Below are 21,671 nucleotides of genomic sequence, written 5' to 3' on the forward strand. Positions count from 1 at the left end.
TACTAGAACACCTAGATCCCTCTGCACCTCGCAATTCTGCAATTGTTCTCCATTTAAGTCATACACTACTTTTTTATTTTTCCTGCCAAAATGAACAACTTCACATTTTCCCACATTATACTCCATCTGTCAGATTTTTGCTCATTCACTCAACCTATCTATATCCATCTGCAACCTCCTCATGCCCTCTTCACAACCTATTTTCCTACCTATCTTTGTGTCATCTGCAAATTTAGCTACATGTCTTCACTCCCCTCATCTAAATCATTGATATAAATTGTAAAGAGTTGAGGCCCCAGCACAGACCCCTGTGGGACTCCACTCGTCACATCCTGCCAATCACAAAAAGACCCATTTATGCATACTCTCCGTTTTCTGCCAGCCATTAAATCTTCTATCCATGCTAATATGTTACCCACTACACTGTGAGCTTTTATGTTCCACAATAACCTTTGATGTAGCACCTTATCGAATGCCTTCTGGAAATCCAAGTACAGCACATCTATAGGCTCCCCTTTATCCACAGCACATGTTACTCCCTCACAGAACTCCAATAAATTGGTCAAACATGATTTCCCTTTCACAAAACCATGCAGACTGTTCCTGATTGCGTTGAGCTTCTCTAAGTGCCCAGCTATAACTTCCTTAATGATCGATTCTAACACCTTCCCCATGACAGACGCCAAGTTAACTGGCCTATAGTTTCCTGTTTTCTCCCTCCCTCCCTCCCTTCTTGAATAAAGGTGTTGTATTTGCTACTTTCCAGTCTGATGGAATCTTTCCAGAATCTAGCGAATTTTGGAAAATTAACACCAGCACACCTATTCCCTCATTAGCCTCCTCTTTTTAGACATACAAACATCCAAATTAGGAGCAGGAGGAGGCCATTCAGCCCCTCGAGCCTGCCCCACCATTCAGCAAGGTCATGGCTGATCCAACTGTAACCTCAACCCCACATTCCTGTCTACCCCCGATAACCTCTCACCCCCTTGTTAATCAAGAATCAATCCACCTCTGCCTTAAAAATATCCAAAGATTCTGCTTCCACCACCTTTTCAGGAAGAGAGTTCCAAAGACTCACGACCCTCTGAGAGAAAAAAATTCTCCTCATTTCTGTCTTAAATGGTTGACCCCTTATTTTTAAACAGTGACCCCTAGTTCTAGATTCTCCCACAAGAGGAAACATCCTCTCCACATCCACCCTGTCAAGTCCCCTCAGGGCCTAAAAAGTTTCAATAAAGTCACCTCTTACTCTTCTAAACTCCAGCAGATACAAGCCTAGCCTGTCCAACCTTTCCTCATAAGACCCTAGGATGAAGTCCATCAGGACCCGGAGACTTGTCAGGCCACAGCTCCATCAGTTTACTCAGTACCACTTCCCTAGTGATTGTAATTTCACCAAGTTCCTCTCTCTCTTCCATCTCCTGATTTACAGCTATTACTGGAATGTTTTTTGTATCCTCTATACTGAAGACAGAAGCAAAATATTTGTTCATGTCATCCGCCATTTCCTTATTATCTACTATTAACTTCCCATTGTCACTCTCCAGAGGACCAACACTCACTTTACTTACTCTTGTTCTTTTTAAATACCTGTAGAAACTCTTGCTATCCATTTTTACATTTCTAGCTAGCTTCCTCTCATACTCTAATGCCTTTCTCCTGATTAAACTTTTAGTCATTCTCTGCCCTTCTTTATATTCTGACCTGCCACTCATCTTTGTGCAGTTATATGCTCTTTCCTTAAGTTTGATGCTTTCCAACTTTAGTTAATCACAGATGGTGGGTCCTCCCCTTAGAATGTTTCTTTATAGTAGGAATATACTTATTCTGAGTATTCTCAAATATCCCCTAAAATATCTGCCATTGCTTCTCTATTGATCGATCCCCTAGCCTAGTATCCCAGTTCACTTCAGCTAGCTCAGCTTTCATGCCCATGTAGTTGCCCTTATTTAAGTTTAAAATACTAGTCTTAGACCCACCCTTCTCCCTTTCAAACTGGATGTAAAATTCAATCATGTTGTGGTTGCTGCTACCTAGGGGTGCCTTCACTCTGAGGTCATTAATTAATCCTGTCACATTACACAATACCAAGTCTAATAATAACCTGCTCTCTGGTTGGTTCCAGAATGTGCTGCTCTAAAAAACTAACTCGAAAGTATTCTATGAACTCCTCCTCATCCAGGCTACTACTGCCAGTCTTGTTTTTCCAGTTTATATGTAGATTAAAGTCACCTATGATTATTGCTGTCCCTTTATCACAAGCACCCAATATTTCTTCTTGTATACTTTGTCCTACATTGTGGTTATTGTATGGGGGCCTGTAGATCACTCCCACTGGTGACTTCTTTCCTCTACTATTCCTCATCTCCACCTAAATCGATTCTACATCTTGATCTCCTAAACCAAGGTCAGCTCTAACTATTGCACAGATGCCATTGTTGATTAACAGTGCTACCCCTCCACCTTTACCTAGCTTCCTACTCTCCTTGAATGTCATATACCCGTCAATATTCAGGACCCAATCCTTGTCATCCTGCAGCCACATCTCCGCAATGGCTATCAGATCATATTTATTTACTTGAATGTGTGATATCAATTAATTTACTTTGTTATGAATGCTATGCGCATTCAGATACATCCACCTTGCAGACCTCACTTTCATTCTTCCTATCTGCTCGGTCCCATTACTTGCATCACTGACACATCCTCCTGTTCCTCACTGCTGACCAAAACAGATGACCCTATTTTAAGAGACTGTCTTCTGGAATAAAGTGTCCAGGTATTTCTCCCCCTCCCTTATGTTGCGCAGTGTCTACAGTTCGGCTTCCAGATCAATAATCCTGATCCGGAATTCCTCAAATTGCTTACACTTCCTGCAAATGTTTGTCATGGATCACCTTGATGTCCAAAAGAACCCACATTCCACAGCTGCAACATAACACCTGTCCTGCCATTGTTACTTATGGTGTTTAGTTAGCTTAATTACTCACTTAATTAACTTAGAATAATTCCTATGTATGCCACACCTCTGTCCCCAAATTCCCACATGAACCTAATTCGCTACTCATTTAGTCTGCATCTCACTCCGGCGTAGTCACCTGTCTCCTCAATGGAACCAACCATTCCCAGTTCTTACACTCACTCCTAACATCATGAAGGCCCATTAAACATTGGGAGTGGATTTCTACAGGGGTCATCCTGCTCATTCATGGTAAATCCATAGAATTATAGGCCCACTACTTCCGATCTCCAGATGTTCATACCCAGGAGGTACCCCAGAGGTCCGCACGCAAAGCCTGCACAGAAATTGCCTGGGAAGTTCGAGCTTCCAATGGACACCGGGAACCATCTGATATTCTGAGTGTGCCTTCACTTCCCTCGACTCCGCTGCCCTGCACTGAAGGCCTCGGCAACCCGCACTATTCTCACCTGGCCCGAGTCGGAAGGTCAGATGAGAAATGTGCAGTTCCCGACTGCAGTAGGAAGAAAGAAGTAACGTTGCAATGTGACTGTGATTGCCACTCCTCGCAAGTTCTGTCCCACAGAAACTTACAGTGCAGAAGGAGGCCCGTTTGGCCCACCATGTGATTAGGCTACCATCCAGCCTAATCCCACTTTACAGCTCTTGGTCAGTAGCCTTGTATGTCAAGTGCCTGTCCAAGTACTGTTTAAATGTGATTAGGGTCTCTGGCTCTACCACCCTTCCAGGCTGTGAGTTCCAGATCCCCAACACCCTCTGGGTGAAAGATATTCCCCTTGAATCCCCTCTAAACCTCCTATCCCGTACCCTATATCTATGCCCCCTGATTATGGACACTTCAACCAAGGTGAATAACTCCTTCCTATCCACCATACCTGGACCCCTCATATTTTATACACTTCAGTGAGGTCTCCTCTCAGCCTCCTCTGTTCCAAAGAAAACAACCCCAGCTGATCCAATCTTTCCTCATAATTAAAATTCTCCAGTCCAGGCAACATCCTGGAAAATCTCCTCTGTACCCTCTCCAGTGCAATCACATCTTTCCTATAGTGCGGTGACCAGAACTGTACACAGTGCTCTAGCTGTGGCCTAACTGGTGTTTTAGACAGTTCCAGCATTACCTCCCAGCTCTTATATTCAATGGACAGAATTTTCTGTACCTGCTGGTAGCGGGCGTGATAGGTGGTGGGCGTGGACAATATGGCGGGATCTGTTTAATGACGGTGGGAAGGCAGGTCACGATCGTCCGCTTAGTCCGCGGACAGCAGGCCACGTTTCCTGCCAACGGTCGATGGGGAGCTCATTGTAATACATCAGCATCTCATTAAAAGGCCATCCCGCCAGGCTCTGGACCCCCGCTGGATCGTCCACACACGTCAGCAGGAAAGCACATTGACGTGTTTCACAACAGCACACAGACAACGTACACTTGGCGGCTTCACTTTGGGGGAGCTGGGGGTGAGTGAACAACAATCATTCTCCACAGCTCACCAGTTGTTCTGCAGGCTTCAGGGGTGCCGGGGGCCCTGGGTGAAGAGCTGCCCTGCCTCAGGGGCGACTGTACTGGGGTTGGGGGATAGGGTGGTATCCAGGAGCAACTGCTGCCCAGCTTCGGAGGCAACTGTTGTCGGGGGTGGGGGTGTCTGGGGGCAACTGCTGCCCTGGCGTTGGATCCGGCACACAGGCAATCGAGGTGGGGGGTCAGGGTAAGCGAGGGAAGTGGCCACACTTTAGGGACGCCTGTATAAACTGACCATTCCTCTACAACTGAGACAGATCAGGCGCAGCCACAGGGATATGATTGGGGTCGGGCTCCTAAGCTGCCCACTCACGCAAGCATCCCAGAGGCACCAAAGGGCCACCAAGTGCTCCAGGCCTTACACCCCCTGCCTCTCTAACACACCCCACCACCCCACCCTCGGCACAGACTGTGAGTCTGCGAACACTTCACTGGACTGCAGAGCGGTTGGACTGCAGACGTTGTACAATCTCCTCGCCAACACTGGCCATGTAGCAGTCACTGCTGGAGGCTCACAGCCCCTTGTAATCTCAGCATCCCGGTTAGGAGCTGTCTCCCTCATGTGGCAGGCTGACAGGGCAGCCATGCAGCCCACCCATCTCTGGCCATCCGAGGGGTGACCAACACTCTCCGGGAAGCATTAAGGGGCAGTCACACAGGGCTAGGAAAGGTGCTAAGTACAGCCATGCTAACCACGTCTCTCTCTCTTTCATGCTGCAGGAGGACCAGGTCAGGATCATGGATCCTGGTGACCTAGCTGTATGCCTGACGGCCTACAGAGAGCAGAGAAGACGGAGGAGAGAGTGACTGAGGCACCTGGACGCGCAAAGGCAGGAGCAGCAACCTCAGGAAGAAGGGGCAGCTGGGGCTCCTGCACACACTGCCCAGGAGCGACAGTGAGCTGTGGCTGGTCAGCGCCTAGCGACACCCAGGTCTATAGACGCCGCCTGCCATTCCTGCCAGTGACTGAGAACCAGTGTCGCCAATGACTGCGCCAGCCTGGTCGCTCACATCTGCCACTTACTGCTGGACTTGGCGCCAAGGGGACATGGAGGGCATCCACTGCCTGTGGCTGTGAAAGTGACATCTTGGTGCTCCCTGGACATCCACAGCGGAGGTGGAGGCAGCCTGCTGACTGTGACACCCTGTCTGTGATGACTTGGGTGGGCGTCCTCTGGAGGGCCGAGACCTGGAGGGCCCCGGCCTGCTTTCGGGATCCTGCTGTGTGGCAGTGACACCCTCCTCGGCCTGTGGAGCTGGAGCTGCTGGGGTCACAGGAAGAGGGGATTCGGATGGGCCAGACACTCCCGGAGTCACCTGGGTGGATGGCCCCGGGGTGAGCACCTGCTGATCCTCCTCCCTATGGGTGCCCGAGGGCCCCTGGCTGACTCCTTGAGGAGAAGGGGTAGCTGGAGTGAGATCGAGCTGCCCAGCACCCCTCTCGCGTACACACTGTTGGAGGCCAACTATGGCGTCAGTGATGGAGTTAAGCCCGTGCAGCAGTGCAGGAGCAACATCCTGGACCAAGGTCTCCATGGCGGCCGCCATCCTGCCAGTGTTGACCTCAGTGCGTTGGCAATGTCGGCGCTATCACCTCAGACTGAAGGCAGACAGACTCCTCCATCGTGCCTTGCAATCTGAGGAGTGCAGCGGACATCCCTTCCTGATGTTCCCGAGCTTGTCTTTGCAGCTCCAGCAACTGAGACATGACCGAGTCCAGAGGCTCCTCATCTGACTCAGACTCAGCAACGTTCTGGCCTCCAGCAGCTCCTCCGAGTGCCGGGGACCTGGGAAGTCCCTGCCTCCGCCTGCTGTAGATCAGACAGTGCGATGTGCTCACCAGATTGTGACCCTGAGGCTACTCTAAAGCTAGGTCCCACCGAGGTGTGTGTCTCTGCGCTGGTGGAGGGTGTGGGTGAGCGCTGGGATGGGACTTCAGGGAGGGTGCCTTCAGATTCCTCTTCAGAGGTTTCTCCGCAGCTTGTTTGGAGACCCTGGGTCATGGACTCTGTCGGCTGTTTCCCAGATGTGCCTGTGAAAGCAAGGGGAGATAATCAGTGCATGACAGTGGCCTGTAAAACAGGACACATCACTCACAGCATGGTTATCTGATGGATGTTACACTGCTGGATCCTCACTTGGTAGAGCAGCGCCGACCTCACCGTCAGCACAGGACCGGTCCCGGTCATCGCCGGCCAACTGGATGGCTCTGTTTTCAAAGTCCGTGAGGACCTTGATATCAGGCATTCCCCCACCCGTCTGTGACCTCTCTCTACTGTGTTCCAACTTGTCCTGCATGGATAGAGATAGGGGAGAGTGTATCAGGACACCTGCCAGGCCAGATGATAGATGTGCCTGGCCTGTGTGGGTGGTGAGTGGTCCCATGGACAGGATGAGGACAGTGACGGTGAGTGTGAGAGAGTGAATGGTGATGTCCCTTGAACTGGCAGTGAGTGAGGGCCCTGTGGGTGTGTGATGGGTTTGTGAGTGCGTGAGTTGAGAGTGATGTGAAGAGTGACTTACCCTGGTGGAACAGAGGAGATCATTCATCCTCTTGTGGCACTGGGTGGCTGTCCTCTTCTGAAGGTGGTTGGCACTGACCACCGCTGTCACTGCCTCCCGAGCCGGGTTGGTCACATTGCTGCTCATCCTGAGGCCAGAGTGGGAGTACAGGACAGCCCGAGGGCCTCCATAGCATCCAGCAATCGCTCGAGGAACCGTGATTAAACCAGGGGCTGCAGCCTTTTCTCCTTTGCTGGCCATGTCTCCCGGGCAGCGGTGGTGAGCTGGTGGTGATGAGCGGTGTGCTGGCCATGTCTCCCGGGCAGCGGTGGTGAGCTGGTGGTAATGAGCGCTTTGCTGGCCATGTCTCCCGGGCAGCGGTGGTGAGCTGGTGGCGATGAGCGGTGTGCTGGCCATGTCTCCCGGGCAGCGGTGGTGAGCTGGTGGTGATGAGCGCTTTGCTGGCCATGTCTCCCGGGCAGCGGTGGTGAGCTGGTGGCGATGAGCGGTGTGCTGGCCATGTCTCCCGGGCAGCGGTGGTGAGCTGGTGGTGATGAGCGCTTTGCTGGCCATGTCTCCCGGGCAGCGGTGGTGAGCTGGTGGCGATGAGCGCTTTGCTGGCCATGTCTCCCGGGCAGCGGTGGTGAGCTGGTGGTGATGAGCACTTTGCTGGCCATGTCTCCCGGGCAGCGGTGGTGAGCTGGTGGTGATGAGTGGTGTGCTGGCCATGTCTCCCAGGCAGCGGTGGTGAGCTGGTGGTGATGAGCGCTTTGCTGGCCATGTCTCCCGGGCAGCGGTGGTGAGCTGGTGGTGATGAGCGCTTTGCTGGCCATGTCTCCCGGGCAGCGGTGGTGAGCTGGTGGTGATGAGCGCTTTGCTGGCCATGTCTCCCGGGCAGCGGTGGTGAGCTGGTGGTGATGAGCGCTTTGCTGGCCATGTTTCCCGGGCAGCGGTGGTGAGCTGGTTGGGATGAGCGCTTTGCTGGCCATGTCTCCCAGGCAGCGGTGGTGAGCTGGTGGCGATGAGCGGTGTGCTGGCCATGTCTCCCGGGCAGCGGTGGTGAGCTGGTGGCGATGAGTGCTTTGCTGGCCATGTCTCCCGGGCAGCGGTGGTGAGCTGGTTGGGATGAGCGCTTTGCTGGCCATGTCTCCCGGGCAGTGGTGGTGAGCTGGTTGGGATGAGCGCTTTGCTGGCCATGTCTCCCGGGCAGCGGTGGTGAGCTGGTGGCGATGAGCGGTGTGCTGGCCATGTCTCCCGGGCAGCGGTGGTGAGCTGGTGGCGATGAGTGGTGTGCTGGTGGCTGCCTTTTAAACATGGCGGCCGGCGTGATGCGGTGGTGAGGTGATGGCGGGAGGGCGAGTGAGAGCCCGCCCACCATGGAAACGGCGTGTTTCCCGGGAACACATAAATAATGAGGCCGGTTTGGGACGATACGGAGTGAAAACCCGCCATCGTGGCCAGTGGGTAAAATATCGTTTTACCTGCCCACTACCACACTTAGTGCAATTCTGGGAAAATTCCACCCTATGTCTCAGCTAATAAAGGCAAGTGTCCTGTGTACCTTCTTAACCACCTTATGCACCTGTCCAGAATCGTAAGAGGAACCTGTGTGTGGAGGTAGACCCATCGCCCATTACCCATTACATGGACACACTCCAAGGTCCCTCTGTTCCTCTACACTTCTCAGTATCCTACCATTTAGTGTGGATTCCCTTTCCTTGTTAGCCTTCCCCAAATGTATTACCTCACACTTCTCTGGATTGAACTCCATTTGCCACTCTTCTACCCAGCTGACCAGTCCATCGATATCTTCCTGCAGTCCACAGCTTCCTTCTTCATTATCAACCACACGGCTAATATTTGTATCATCTGTAAACCTCTTAATCATATCCCCTACATTCCAGTCCAAATCATTGATATACACCACAAAAAGCAAGGGACCTCATACTGAGCCGTGTGGAACCCCACTGGGAACAGTCTTCCAGTCACACAAACACCATCGACCTTTACCCTTTGCTTCCTGCCTTGGGGCCAATTTTGGATCCAACTTGCCACTTTGCCTTGGGTCCCACAGGCTTTTACTTTTGTGTCCAGCCTGCCAGGTGGAAACTTATCAAAAGCCTTGTTAAAATCCATATCGACTACATCAATGCATGACCCTCATCGACCCTCCTTATTACCTCCACAAAAAAATCCAATCATGTTCGGTCAGACATGTGAGGGGCTGGATACTTTATTGCACAGGCACTGAGTGTTCTTTGTGTTCAAATGAAAGGGTCATTTCAGATACCCGGGATGGAGGCAGCAGCCCTGGTGTGAGGTGGAAGCAGATCTTTGGTAGCCTAGCTGAAGGAGAGTTGGATCAAGGCCTCCCTGGTCTCCCTGCCTCCCGGAAGATTATAGAGATCTGCCTCCATGCCCTCAGTGTTCTCCTCGCTGAGGACCCCTTAACAAATCCGTGCTGACTGTCTTTGATTAATCTGTCTGTTTCCAAATGAAGGTTTATCCTCAGAATTTCTTTCCTAATAATTTTCCCATCACCGAGGATAGGCTGACTGGTCTGTGATCACTCGGTCTGTCCCTTTCTCCCTTTTTAAACAACACTAGCGTCTCCAGTCCTCTGGCACCACTCCTGTCGCCAGAGAGTTTTGGGAAATGACAGTCAGAGCCTTTGCTACTTCTTCTCTTGCTTCAATTAACAACCGAGGATACATTTAATCTGGGCTTGGGATTTATCCACGTTCAACGATGTTAAACCCCTTCCTCTCTCACTATCTAATGTCATCTTATATTTCACACTGCTCCTCTCTGATAGCGATACCTGTCAACTTTAGTGAAAACAGACACAAAGTATTCATTAAGGACCATACCAACATCCTCCGTCTCCACACGTGGGCCTGAATTTGACCTTTGGCATGATTGGCGGGTCCGTGACTGGTCGGGAAACGAGCCGCCGCCTGTGATTGGCCCCTGACCATGATTTCCCATTGGCTGGTCAATTAAGGCCCCCCGCCCCCCCCCACAGCACAGCATGAAATGGGGCTTCCCAATGGTCGGGTAGGGGTGGGCGGGGCCTTGTCAGCCACCAGGTCCAATGACAACCCGGCGGCCGGTTTATAAGCGGCATGGGCAGCCCCTGGAAGGCTGCCAGGGATGAACGTCTCTTCTGCGCTGTGAACACTGAAGTTATGGCATCAAGTGCGGCTGGGGATGCCAGGCGGGAGGGCAGGTCAGGTTGGCGCTCGGCTCCCCACCCCCCCCAGTTTTCGGATGAGTGCCTCGCGGTCCTCCTGGAGGAGGTGGCTGCTGGGAGGGACATCCTTGTCCCCAGAGACGGAAGGAGGAGGAGGCCATCACAGCTCACCAAGAGGGCATGGGAGGAGGTGGCAGCCAAGGTCAGCAGCCGTGACGTTGTGTGGCACACATGGGTGCAGTGCCGCAAAAGGTTTAACAACCTGCTGCGCTTGGGAAGGGTGAGTACCGTGTTGGCATGGATCAGTGTGGTGAAGTGTTAAGGTCTGGCCATCCCTTGTGGAGCTCAGGGGTGTTAGAGTCTGAGTGCCAACTGTCAATGATGCCAGACCTGGCCGAGGGGGTGATTGGACTGAGTGCCTTGTGGCTCGAGGGCCACGACTCGGATGTGCCCTGTGAGGTGTTCCTCAGCTGGGGTTGGCCAGGCTGCAATGGCGCTGCAGGTAGAGAGGGGACCAATCAACGCTCCTCTGTCCTTTCGGGAGAAGACATCCCATAACAATATAGAAAGGTTGCGGACTGACAGAGACCCCCCAAACCTCCTAATCCTATCCAGATTCGAGCCTTGGAGCTGGAGAGGCGCCATGCACCTGGGTCAACCGGGCGTGGAGAGGCGGGGGTGCCAGACGAAGGTAAGAGCCCAGTGCACAGAGGTGAGAGTTTCAGATTGTGCAACCATTCTAGTGGAGTCTCTTCATTGATGGGAGCCTCAAACCTGGAGTCCCCATTGATCATTGGAAGACGATGGCGCCATGATGCAGATCCCCATTGTCTCACCAGGGTGCCTGGCATGTACAGTGACAGTGTGATGACTTTAACTAACGACATGTCCTTGTTCTCTCTTAGATTCTCCAGCACGCACTCATTCTCAGGACCCCGAAGACCCACCCCTGGTGCCAGCGGACTGCCAGGCTCCAGGTGCATCTGTGTCATACCCGCCCTCTGAACCAGGCACCAGCACAGATAGCAGCACCTCAGTGGGCATTAGATCTTCGGCTAGTATCTTAGTGCACAGCGGTGAGGGCACTTCACATTCACTTGAGGTACAGGCAGAGGCAGAGAGTGCCCAGGGCGCTGGCAGTTGGAGGACTGCTGGGGACCAGGATGATGCTCAGTCAAAGGCAGATGATGAGTCTCTGGGGTCGTCCATTAGGCAGCAGATGCTGGATGTCCAGCGGGATGTGCGGGACGGTCTGGCGGAGATCCATGAGGGTCTGTGTGCCATGGTCTCCGTTATGGAGGAGTCCATGTGGAGTATAAACACTGTGTTGACCCTCATGGCCGAGCGCATTGCCTCCTCCATTGAGAGAGTGGCGACTCTCATGGAGGGATAGCTCCAGGGACAGAATCAGGGGCTCCTGGGGATGTGCTCGGGCCTGCAGCCCTCACACAGGCACTGACATCAAGTGATCAGTGTCTCAGTGCCAGTATGGGAGATGGATGAGGCACCCAGTATCCCAGCTCAGTGCCCGTCCATCAATGGTGATCAGGGGGGTCCAGAGCGACCTCACATTGGCGCCCGAGCTGCTTGTCATCCCTACGGGCTCCTCTCAGGGCACTCCAGACAAGGGCAGCAGCTCCTCCGCCCCTCTGCCAGTGACCGTGGCATCTGATGAGGCTGCGATGAGTGGGGAGATGCCAGCCATGGCACTGGCCGCTCTCTCCCAGGCGGGGCCAGCACAGGCTCCACTGGCCAGAGGACGACCACCAAGGTCATCAAGGCCAACAGGACACAGTCAGCAGCTGTCTCCAATGCCAGTGCCAGCGAGAGGGGGGCACCTAGACACAGCACCCGGAAACGTAAGTTTAAGGCACCATGAGCACGGGAGGAGCAGGTCACGGGTGATTTTCTATTGTGTAATGTTTTGTTTCTATTTTCTGGTCTGGGAATTAAGACCAGAGAAGGTGATATTAATTTTTTTGGCTTGTCAAAATGAGATAAATTTTGTTTTTGTCCTAATGGCCTGAGTATGTTTCACCTTTTTATTTTATTGGTGCAGGGTACGCCAGTCTGTAATGCTGGACGTGAGTGGCTCTGAACTTTATTGCACAGGCACTGAGTGTTCTTTGTGTTCAAATGAAAGGGGCATTTCAGATACCCGGGATGGAGGCAGCAGCCCTGGTGTGAGGTGGAAGCAGATCTTTGGTAGCCTAGCTGAAGGAGAGTTGGATCAAGGCCTCCCTGGTCTCCCTGCCTCCCGGAAGATTACAGAGATCTGCCTCCATGCCCTCAGCGTTCTCCTCACTGAGCTCCTCTTCTGACTCACTACTGGACTCATCCTCTGTGGCCTGTGGAGCTAGGTCAAGATCTTCTTCCTCCAGTGGATCCCCCCTTTGCCAGTGCCAGATTGTGCAGAGCGCAGCAGGCAACCACTATCAGTGATACCCGCTCTGGGGGGTATTGTACTGCTCCCCCTGAACGGCCCAGGCATCGGAAGCGCATCTTGAGAAGGCCTGTGCTCCTCTCTATCACCGCCCTTGTGGAGCCATGGCTCCTATTGTACCGCTGCTCTGCCTCTGTTCTTGGATGGTGGAGAGGCATCATGAGCCACCTTCTGAGGGGATAGCCCTTGTCACCCAGCAGCCATCCATCCAGCCGGGCTGAAGCACTGAAGAGCCTCGGTACCTGGGAGTGTCTGAGGATGTAGGCATCGTGGGAGCTGCCTGGATACCTTGCACAGACTTGTAGAATCAGCATCCTGTGATCACACACTATCTACACGTTCATGGAGTGGAATCCCTTCCTGTTGACAAAGGCACCGGGCTCACCTGCTGGCGCCTTGATGACCACATGTGTACAGTCTATAGCGCCCTGGACACGGGGGAAGCCAGCAATCACTGCAAAGCCTCTGGCTCGCTGTGTCTGGCTGGCCTTGTCCGTACAGAAATGAATCAATCAATACCCGCCTGAACAGAGCTTCTGTCACCAGCTTGACACAACTGTGGACAGCTGATTGGGGGACTCCACACAGATCCCCCACTGAGCCCTGGAAAGAGCTGGAGGTATAGAAGCTGAGGGCCACTGTGACCTTCAGAGCCACTGGCATGGGATGTCCACCCACACAGTCGGAGCTGATCTCAGGCCCAATCATTAGGTTAGACAGACTGGGCTTGTTTCCACTGGAGTTTAGAAGAGTGAGGGGTGATTTGATTGAAGTATATCAGATCCAGAACAGCCTTGACAAGGTGGATGTGGAAAGGATGTTTCCTCTTGTGGGTGAGTCCAGAACTAGGGGGCACTGTTTTAAAATTAGGAGTCGCCCTTTTAGGACAGAGATGAGGAGAAATTTTTTTCTGTGCGAATTTGGAACTCTCTGCCTCCAAAGGTGGTGGAGGCCGGGTCATCGAATATTTTTAAGACAGAGGTAGATAGATTATCATCTATCATCTTCCGACTAGGCACTTTACAGCCTTCCAGACTTAATGTTGAGTTCAACAATTTTAGATCATGAACTCTCTCCTCTATCCCCACCCCCTTTCCGATCCCCCCTTTTTCCAATAATTTATAGTTTTTTTTATTATAATTTTTTTACACTATACTTTTTCTTTTCCCTCCTATTTTTAAATTTATTTCGATCTATTGTTTCATCTCCACCTGTTAGCCCATTTCGATCCCTTCCCCCCACCCCACCCCCACTAGGGCCATCTGCCACTAGCTTGCTACCCTTAATGTCCCCATTAGCACATCCTTTAGATAATATCACCACCGTCAACACCCCTTTGTCCTTTTTTCTATGACATCTTTGGCAATCTCTTCTTGGCCTTCACCTATCACTGGCCCCCTATCGAGCTCCTCTTGTCCCACCCCCCTCAACCAGCTTATATTTCATCTCATTTCTATATGTCTTAGTTCTGATGAAGGGTCATCCAGACTCGAAACGTCAACTGCATCCCTCTCCGCAGATGCTGTCAGACCTGCTGAGTTTTTCCAGGTATTTTTGTTTTCGTTGTAGATAGATTCTTGTTAGGCAAGGGAATCAAAGGTTATCGGGGGGTAGATGGGAATGTGGCATTCGAAACACAAACATGATCTTACTGAATGGTGGAGCAGGCTCAAGGGGCTGAATGGCCTACTCCTGTTCCTATTTCATCTGTTCGTATAGGTGGAATATTTCTTACATTACACTTCAAAGGTACTTCATTGGCTGCAAGGTGCTTTGAGCCATCTTGAAGTTGTGAAAGGTGCGATATAAATGTTACTCTTTCTTTCTATCTAAATGGAATGTTTTACCATAGAGAATGCCAGAGACAATTGTATTTTTTTAAGGAGAAAATTGAATAATCACTTGATGATCTGGATGAGTTAGGATTTGAACCAGCAAAGAGTCAGCACAATGGGCTAAATGGCCTCCTTATAAACTCTAAATTTATATGGTTCTACAGAGTAGTCACTCAGTTATTTATACCTATGTCCAAAAATGAACAATCACCATGATAGGACCTACTGACGTCTGGGGAAGTAGCTTATCCCAGACAGTCTTGTGTCAGGTTTTGCTACTTCAGGACTAGAGGCTCATATCCTGTGGGGCAGTAGACAGTCTAAGAGGGTTAAAATGTTTCTCTAACCACCTTTTCTTACTTGTTTAGGATTCCCCTGTGGGGCGGAGTATTAATAACTATTGTAGATACATTTTTCTTCCTCTTCTTGGATAAGTATGGTAAGTTTGACATAACTTGAAACTATTTTCCAACAAATACTTTCCCTGATAAGCTGAAACTGTCCCCAGCCAATGTCACTGACACCCCCACCCCACCCCTGTCCATTTGTTGTGAAGGTGCTCCGTCTTGGTCTTGCTGGGGTACAGCTCCTATGACCAACCAGCAGCTTTCCCATATGGTCATTCGCATGTGAGCCATGGAGATGGTGGGCTAGTGGTAATATCACTGGACTAGCAATCCAGGGGCCCAGGCTAATGCTCTGGGGACATGGGTTCAAATCCCACCATGGCAGCTGGTAGGATTCAAATTCACTGAATACAATCTGGAATGGAAAGCTAATCTCAGTAATGGTGACCAGGAAGCTATCATTGATTGTTGGAAAAACCCCATCTGGTTCATTAAGGTCCTTTAGGGAAGGAAATCTGCTGTCTTTACCTGATCTGGCCTACATGTGACTCCAGACCCACAGCAATGTGGTTGACTCTTAACTGCCCTCTGAAATGGCCGAGCAAGCCACTCAGTTCAAGGGCAATTAGGGATGGGCAACAAATACTGGCCTTGCCAGTGACGCCCACATCCCATGAAAGTATAAAAAAAATGAGGGCTGCATTTCCAATCCAATAGGAATCACCCCTCCCCCTAACCTTGCAGGGGCAGGCTCATTTTCATGGTGATTGGCTTCACCAGCTGCCATTTTGTCACAGTATAATGTGGTTAACAACTCTGCAATCAATTACACAAGACAGGGTGGCCCTTTAAACACTGCATATTCCTGGCCAGAATATAGATGATTGGGTAATTTCTCTGTCAATCCCGCCTGGAGACATCAACAATGTAAATAATTTTACACCTTTGCATTATGTAACTATCCTCCACTCACTACATTTGGAGGAATTATTTTGGTTTTGCGGTAGTTTCAATCATGTTCTGTTTGCAGTAGCTTGTAGAGACTCTTTTTAAGTAGATTCTGTAGACTGCCGTTTTGTGCTATTTAAATAGACTCTGTTTTCTGAATAAATACTTTGCTTATTGTCAGCTGGACTGTTTGCTGTGAGTCCTGCCATTAGCCCTGCCCCACCTCCAGCTCATTGGCTGATACAGCAGACCTAAAATCAGGAGTTCGGGTAGCCATGTTTAGAAGGATGGTTTGCGGAGCCAGGAATTCTCCTGTCTCTGCTCACCCGGCACATGGACAAAAATCTGGGTCTCTGTTTCAAAAAGAAAAGAGAGAAAGATACAGAGAGGAGAGTGAGACAGAGAGAGAAAAGGAGAGATGGTGGGGTGAGGCAGTGAGGAGAAAGGGAGAGAGGGGTTGGGCTGAGGGAGCGAAAGAGAGGAGGTGAGTTAAGGGAGCGAGTGGGAAAGAAAGAGAGAGAGGATGGGGTGAGGAAGTGAGAAGAGAGAGAGAGAGAGGGAATGGGTTGAAGGGGAGAGAAAGAAAGAGGATGGGGTGAGGGAGTGAGAGAGATAGAGATAGGAGAGAGAGAGAGAATCAGCTTAAATTTCCTGTAGGGTTAATCAACAATAATCAATTATATGAGGACATGGGGTTAGGTTCCACGTGTACACTGATGACACACAACCCTCCACTACCACTTTGAACCCCTCCACTCCCTCTGTGTTGTTTTTCTGACATTCAATCCTGAATGAATCACAATTTCTTACAGTTAAACATTGGGAAACAAATGCTATCACCTTTGGCCCTTGTCCCTGGCAGTCACCCAAAAAGGATCAGTGTTTGGGCCTCAACCATTTACAATCTAAATCAATGACTTGGATGAATGTTTGGTGGCTAAAATTGTTGATGACCCAAAGATATGTAGGAGAGTAAGTTGTGATGGGGACATATGGAGCCTGTAAAGGGACATAGAGAGGTTAAGTGAGTGGGCCAAAATTTGGCAGATGGAGTATAATGTGGGGAAATGTGAACTCATCTACTTTGGCAGGAAGAATAAAAAAAAGCATGTTATTTAAATAACTTCAGCAGACACACAACTGAATAGCTTACCACATCACTCCTGATAGCCGTGCACAAATGTGCATCAGACTGTTTGCTTCTCCCGGTCTCTGATTGAAAAATCACCTTCAGGCCCTCCCTAGTCCATTGACAAGCTCGTCCAGGAGCTTAATGGGCTGTTAACTGGAGTCGTGTTAATCGCCACCCTCCCCACCCTCACAATCAGAGGGTTGTGGGTTCATGTCCCACTCCCAGAAACCAAGAACTGTGATTGTACTCGAAAGAGTTGCAATCTGTGACTGTTGATAACTCGAAAGAGTTTCCACTCCCGGAAGCCAAGAACTGTGATTGTACTCGAAAGAGTTGCAATCTGTGACTGTTGATAACTCGAAAGAGTCTCCCCACCCTCACTTCGAAAATAGCAGTGTGTTCCAGAGGCACGGGAACACATCTGGCTGAACCACAGCCACTGACACTCCGACAAGCGTTAATTGACTGGAGATGGGACTTCCACCCCTCAGTCGACAGGAAGTCCCGCCTCAGAGAGCTGCCAACCAACCTGATAGGCGGGCAGCACTCTAGTCCCAGCAGCGCCAGAAGCTGAAGCGGACTGCACGCCATCCCTAGAGTCTAAGAATTGCGAATCCAGAATAAGTGGTGGGTGGGTAGGGGCAGGTGAGGCCTGCGGGTTGAGCAGAAAGGGGGGTGGGGATGTTGTTGGAGAGGCCGGGGGGAAGCGAGCACCCACAGGGGCCAGACCTTTTGGGGCTGGGCACCTGATGTTGAAAGGAGGCTGTTGATGGATGCTCCCCGGCCCTTCACCCATCCTACCCGAGGCCTGAGCAGCGTCGCTTTTCAGGCTTCTCCCCCGCTCCTGAACTCCTCCCTGGAAATTGAAGCTGAGTGCAAAACGGCCCTTAAGTAGTCATTGAATTGGCCACTCGAGGGCCTCAACTGGGCCAAGGGCAGGCGGGCCCGGCCTAGGCCTTGCCTGACCCACCTTAAAAGTGTGGAGAGGTCGGGACAGGAGGGGATCCCTTTGGGAAGGCCACCTGAGGAATTTGATGGTGTCTCCCCGCTCCCTCAGCGCCTGCTGGAGACGGAATGTCAAACTCTGCTCCTGAATACTTAATCAAACGGACTGAAATTCAAACAAAGGTATTGAATTCAAAATTCCAAAATTCAGCATGTTTACCTCAAACTGGCATTAAAATGGTGCCCAATATGGATGACAGAGAGTACTGGAGGATGTTTTATGTCTAGGTGGTGACTTTTTGATATTTGGAAGGAATTAAAGTGAAATAGGTCTTAAAGCTTTGTTTGCTATACAATGTATCATGAATTTCATAATGTTCATGATGATATACTGTGTAGAACAAAAGGGTAGAGATCTACTTAACAGAATAGATTTGAGACAGGTACATGATGCAAATAAGTGCGGGCCTCGAATGCTTTGAAGTCAGCAAGTGGGGGGCGAATTGTAATGGGGTATGGGTAAGAAATGGAGAATATCAACTAAAGTATCCACAGTGAAATGCGGTGCATAAGAGGAGGAAAGGTGCCCTCTCCATCAAATCACTATCAAGAGAGACAGACAGAGGCAGAGGGAGAGAAAGAGAGAGAGAGACAGAGTGAGGGAAAGAGAGCCTTAGGCCTCACATTTGGGATGCGTACAACCTATCTCAGCTACGTCCTTGAAAATGGGCCATTTCCGACCTTTCCCCCATGGACCTTTGTGTCGATTGTGATGTAACATTGTCCTTTTCGGTTGACGGTGTAGGATATATTGCCCTGATCACGGTGTAACAGCAACTCCCTTCCTCCCTCAGGTTTAAGAAAACTGGAAGCTTTGTTTGCATTCTTTATTGCAGTTATGGCTGTCACGTTTGGATATGAGGTAAAAGTGGAGGAATTCTTTTCATGATATTTCTGAATCTTATTGAAATGTATCTGTTTGAGTAATGTGGCACCGGTGCAGTATTTTGCCAAGTTTTTAAGGATAGTGGACAAGCTCCCAGAGACAGGGTCTGACACGCGTAAGCATATCTGCCCAGCTCCATGCTTCAGGTTAAGGTGTCTGCAGTGAATCCAATGATATATGATCTGTGTTGTATGTTGTAAGTTCAGTCGGACTTATGAAGAGTTCTGAGTCTTGTATGTTTGAACATTAAGTGTTTATTGATAACACATAACTATGTACATATATCCAGGGTATAACCCAAGCTATGAGCTAACCCCATGCTTGCTTCTACACAGGTCTCTGTCCAGTCCACAGTCTAGCCTCAGGTCATGTGTCTCTTTACATCATACTGTGGGCAGTACTGTTTCCCAGTCCCACATTAACCCTTGCTATGCCAGTGACATTGAAGGAACTTAATCTTGAAGCTCTGATTGAAGCATGAATGATTTGAAACCAAGACAAGGCAGGGTTTCAGCAATCATTCCAATAAATTGCTCTGGAACCTACATCAGTTTAGACTAATGACTGAGTAAAATTTAGCTACCTAACTGGATAATCCAGTCTGAATCATCAAGTGACACAGTCAACACTATTCTCTCCTCATTAAATGTTTGTCTCTGAGCGCTTTAATGGATATACAAATCCACTATCTAGAAGGACAAGGGCAGCAGACACATGGGAACACCACCACCTGGAAGTTCCCCTCCAACTCACTCACCATCCTGACTTGGAAATATATCGCCGTTCCTTCACTGTCACTGGGTCAAAATCCTGGAACTCCCTCCCTAACAGCACTGCGGGTGTACCTACACCACATGGACTGCAGCAGTTCAAGAAGGCAGCTCACCACCACCTTCTCAAGGGACAGTTAGGGATGGGCAATAAATAATCTCCCAGCCAATGACGCCCCCAAACTAAGAATGATGTTTTTTCAAAAAAACGGTTATCCTGTTAGATTCCCCACACGCTTTGCAGCTTAGCATCTTAAGATATACAGGTTTGCTATACCCTTACTCAATTAACAGACTCTATTTCTCTGCCCCACAGTATGTGACAGTAAAACCAGACCAGCTACAGCTGCTGAGGGGGATGTTTGTGCCAACTTGTGATGGCTGTGGAAGCAAGCAGCTGCAGCAGGCAGTTGGCACTGTTGGAGCAGTAATCATGCCCCACAATATCTATCTGTATTCTGCCTTGGTCAAGGTGAGTGTTCCAACTAGAGACCTGCGAGTGAACGAGGGGTAATATTTAAATATGGACAAATTGCTAGCCATTACAGACGCGTGGTTACATTTTGACCAAGGTTGGGAACGGAATATTCCGGGATACTTGATGTTTTGAAAAGACGAATATTGTGGGATATTAGTGGAACAGTAGTGAGGGAAAAAAACTTGGCCCAGAAAAGCATGAAGTAGAATTCTGTGCAATGAGTTAGGGCCAGTTCGTACTCTCATAGTAAAGGATCCTCTGGGAAAGAGTGATCATAATATGATAGAATTTCACCTTGAGTTTGAGGGTGACATACTTAAGTCTGTAACTAAAATGTTGAACTTAAATAAAGCCATTTACATAGGTATGAGGGGTGAGTTGGTGAAGGTGGATTGGGAAATTAAATTCAAAGGTATGCCGGGAGATAAGTAACAACAAACATTTAAAGAAATAGTTGAGTAATGCTGAGAAAAGAGACATGCTGTTGAAGCTTTTCATCTTGCACTCATCAGGACAGACACAAGAATGCCAAATTTCAAAGGGAACAACAATTTATACTTTGTGAGAAAAGGGATGCTGATTGGTTAGCAAGTCAGCACTGATTGGTCGAGACGTTGCCATGGTGAATCCACCAGGGAACTATTGTTCCCCTATTCCTACTTAAGTCATTGGTACCAGTGTGAACCATGACCTCTGGCTGTTCACCCTCCCCCAGAAGAATGTCCTGCAGCCGCTCTGTGACATCCTTGACCCAGGCACCAGGGAGGCAACATATCATCCTGGAGTCACGTCTATGGCCACAGAAACACCTGTCTGTTCCCCTAACCAATGAATCCCCTATCACTGTTGCTCTTTCTCTCTTCTTCCTCCCCTCCTGTACAGCCGAGCCGCTCATGGTGCCACAAACTTGGCTCTGACTGCACTCCTCTGAAGAACCAGTGCCCTCACCAGCTTCCAAAACAGAAAACTGATTTGTGAGCGGGACCCCAGGGGACTCCTGCACTACCTGCCTACTTCTCTTGGACCACCTGGTGGTCACTCATTCCCTCTCTGTCACCAGGCCCTTAAGCTGCGGTGTGACCACCTCTCTGAACGTGCTATCCACGTAGCTCTTAGCCTCTCGATGCACCACAGTGACTCCAGCCGCCTCTCGAGCTCTGGAATCCGGAGCTCAAGTTTCTGCAGCTGACAGCACTTCCTGCACATGTGGTCATCTAGGACACCGGTAACGTCCATGACTTCCCACATATTACAGGACACGCATTCCATTCAACTGAGCTGCCCTGCCTTGTCTTAACTCTACTTCCTTTACGTTAACTTTATTCTACTTTGGATTATTATATTACTTTATGATATTGGCCCTAAATTTCCCTTATTCTTGGTGCTTGTCAGTTAAATCCAAGTATAGCTACTTGTTTAAAAGTATTACACTTTTCTGATTTACTCACCAGGTCCTGCTTACCAAGGCCTCTGCTCTTCTTTCTGAGGAAAGGTAGGAAAGGAAAGGAGCACATCCTCCCTCCTCACTGAACTCCCTCAGTCACCTCTGCTCTTGAACTCTCACTGCATCTTGCACTGTTGTCATAGCTCCTCTGCAGTCCTCTAGGTGCTGCTGACTGCCTGGCTTGGG

The 21,671-nt window shown here is 49.9% G+C and overlaps 1 protein-coding gene across 1 annotated transcript in view; it reads left to right on the forward strand.

Moving 5' to 3' along the window:
• The window catches only part of LOC144672632 (natural resistance-associated macrophage protein 2-like), a 140,346-nt gene that overhangs the window by 59,857 nt on the left and 58,818 nt on the right, over window positions 1-21,671 (forward strand). The window contains exons 7-9 of the mRNA XM_078534482.1: window positions 14,844-14,914; window positions 18,702-18,769; window positions 19,880-20,035. Of these exons, the coding sequence (XP_078390608.1) occupies window positions 14,844-14,914; window positions 18,702-18,769; window positions 19,880-20,035 (295 nt within the window). The remainder of the gene's footprint in view (window positions 1-14,843; window positions 14,915-18,701; window positions 18,770-19,879; window positions 20,036-21,671) is intronic.

Source organism: Cetorhinus maximus, chromosome X, assembly GCF_964194155.1.
Source record: "Cetorhinus maximus chromosome X, sCetMax3.hap1.1, whole genome shotgun sequence".
Lineage (NCBI taxonomy): Eukaryota > Metazoa > Chordata > Chondrichthyes > Lamniformes > Cetorhinidae > Cetorhinus > Cetorhinus maximus.